The sequence below is a fragment of the Rhinopithecus bieti genome, unplaced genomic scaffold, assembly GCF_001698545.2.
Source record: "Rhinopithecus bieti isolate Rb0 unplaced genomic scaffold, ASM169854v2 scaffold_32047, whole genome shotgun sequence".
Classification (NCBI taxonomy): Eukaryota; Metazoa; Chordata; class Mammalia; order Primates; family Cercopithecidae; genus Rhinopithecus; species Rhinopithecus bieti.
Genome location: NW_016814042.1, coordinates 58,234 through 60,423, shown reverse-complemented (window position 1 = coordinate 60,423; position 2,190 = coordinate 58,234). Strand labels below are relative to the sequence as shown.

Here is a 2,190-nt window from a genome sequence, read left to right as displayed (position 1 = left end):
AAAAAAAAAAAAAAAAAACAAGTTACATAGTTTCCAGGCTGTGCTCAGCAGAGGTAAATGTAGCTCTTGTTTTTTCTATGTAGTTTGATCCTGTGGCCTATAGGATTGAACCAATGGTGGTCCCAGGAGTGGAATTTGAGCCAATGCTGATCCCACATCATAAAGGCAGGAAGCGGATGCACTTAGGTAAGTCTGAGCATAGAACTTGATAATTCTAGACCTTTTGGCCAGTGCAAAGGGCATCATTCACTCTGTTCAGCTGTGTTGGACCCTAAACTCTTTGTAAGTCATTTAATGTTCTTTGTTTATATGTTTCAGAACTGAGAGAGGGCTTGACCAGGATGAGTATGGACCTTAAGAACAACTTGCTAGGTTCGCTGCGGATGGCCTGGAAGTCTTTTACCAGAGCTCCATACCCTGCCTTACAAGTTTCAGAAACGGCAGAAGAAACTGAAGCAGAACCTGAATCAACTTCAGAGAAGCCTAGTGGTCAGTGACACTGTACACGTTAACCAGCTGCCAGATAAGAGGGATGCCATGGTGTGGCGTTTTTCATAGTTAATTTAATTTCACATTTAATTTCATAGTTAATATTGCATTATTTTGCTTTAGTTTTCAACTTCTAAAGAGCTCTATTCCTGCTTGCATTTAGTATAAACCCAAGGCAAATGACCTAGCTATCAATGGTATAGGTAATGAGATGTGTTGCGCAAAAGCAAAAATGGGGATTGGACAAAATTACTGTGACCTGAGAAGGAGCTTGAAGGAGATTGAGAGAAGGAAGATGGGAGAGAACTCTCTGAACAGAGAGTAGCTCATTCTGTGGTAAACTTGGAGTGTGAGGAGAAGTTAACAGGATAACCCTGAAGGCCAAAGGTTTTAGATTCTTATTATGGTTCTTCCATATCCAGATGTTAACACAGAAGAGACCTCTGTGGCAGTTAAAGAAGAAGTCCTGCCTATCAATGTGGGGATGCTGAATGGAGGCCAGCGCATTGACTATGTGCTACAGGAGAAGCCTATTGAAAGTTTTAATGAGTATTTATTTGCTTTACAAAGCCATCTATGCTACTGGTAAATGTTATTTTTGTTTGTTTTGTTTGTTTACCTGTTTCATAGATACTTAATAGATGTAGAAAAAGGAGGATAGGCCAGGTGCATTGGCTCAGGCTTATAATCTCAGCACTTTGGGAGGCCAAGGTGGGACGATTGCTTCAGTTCAGGAGTTTGAGACCGGCCTGGGCAACATAGCAAGACCTCATCTCTACAAAAACTAAATTAGCTGGGCACTTATAGTCCCAGTTACTTGGGAGGCTGAGGCAGGAGGCTCACTTGAGCCCAGGAGTTTGAGGCCACAGTGAGCCATGATCACACCACTGCACTTTAGCCTGGGTGACAGAGCAAGACCCTGTTTCAAAAAAGAAGACCTGTGTACCTTTGGGATTAAAATGACTTCTCATTTAGACAGCACAAGCACAATCATATCATTTCATGTAATTTCAAGAATCTGGTTTAAACACACTGTTACTTTATTTTGCAGCTGGGTAGAACATGGATGAGGCTAATGATGCCAACAACCATAAGTTCAATTAGCTTCGTGTTAAAAATGTGTCTTTTGGCCATTTAGGTGCACATGAATGAACTGGAACAAATAATATTACTGTTGCTATATTATAGCAAACACATTTGAAAGCATTTATAGTAGCTATGACAGAATTAATTATTATTTTATTATTTGAGACAGGGTCTTGCTGTGTCACTCAGGCTGGAGTGCAGTGGCATGCTCATGGTTCACTGCAGCCTTGACCTCCTGGGCTCAAGTGATCCTCCCACCTCAGTCTCCCTAATAAGTAGGATGACTGGCCGGGCGCGGTGGCTCAAGCCTGTAATCCCAGCACTTCGGGAGGCCGAGACGGGCGGATCACAAGGTCAGGAGATCGAGACCATCCTGGCTAACCCGGTGAAACCCCGTCTCTACTAAAAAATATAAAAAACTAGCCGGGCGAGGTGGCGGGTGCTTGTAGTCCCAGCTACTCGGGAGGCTGAGGCAGGAGAATGGCGTAAACCTGGGAGGCGGAGCTTGCAGTGAGCTGAGATCCGGCCACTGCACTCCAGCCTGGGTGACAGAGCGAGACTCCGTCTCAAAAAAAAAAAATAAAAGGGAGGGTGACCGTTGTGCCTGGTCATGCG

The 2,190-nt window shown here is 43.8% G+C and overlaps 1 protein-coding gene across 1 annotated transcript in view; it reads left to right on the top strand.

The window, feature by feature from the left end:
• Window positions 1–2,190, top strand: part of DDHD2 (DDHD domain containing 2) — a 30,882-nt gene that overhangs the window by 19,768 nt on the left and 8,924 nt on the right. Inside the window, exons 11-13 of the mRNA XM_017849351.1 lie at window positions 84–186; window positions 319–489; window positions 912–1,074. Of these exons, the coding sequence (XP_017704840.1) occupies window positions 84–186; window positions 319–489; window positions 912–1,074 (437 nt within the window). The remainder of the gene's footprint in view (window positions 1–83; window positions 187–318; window positions 490–911; window positions 1,075–2,190) is intronic.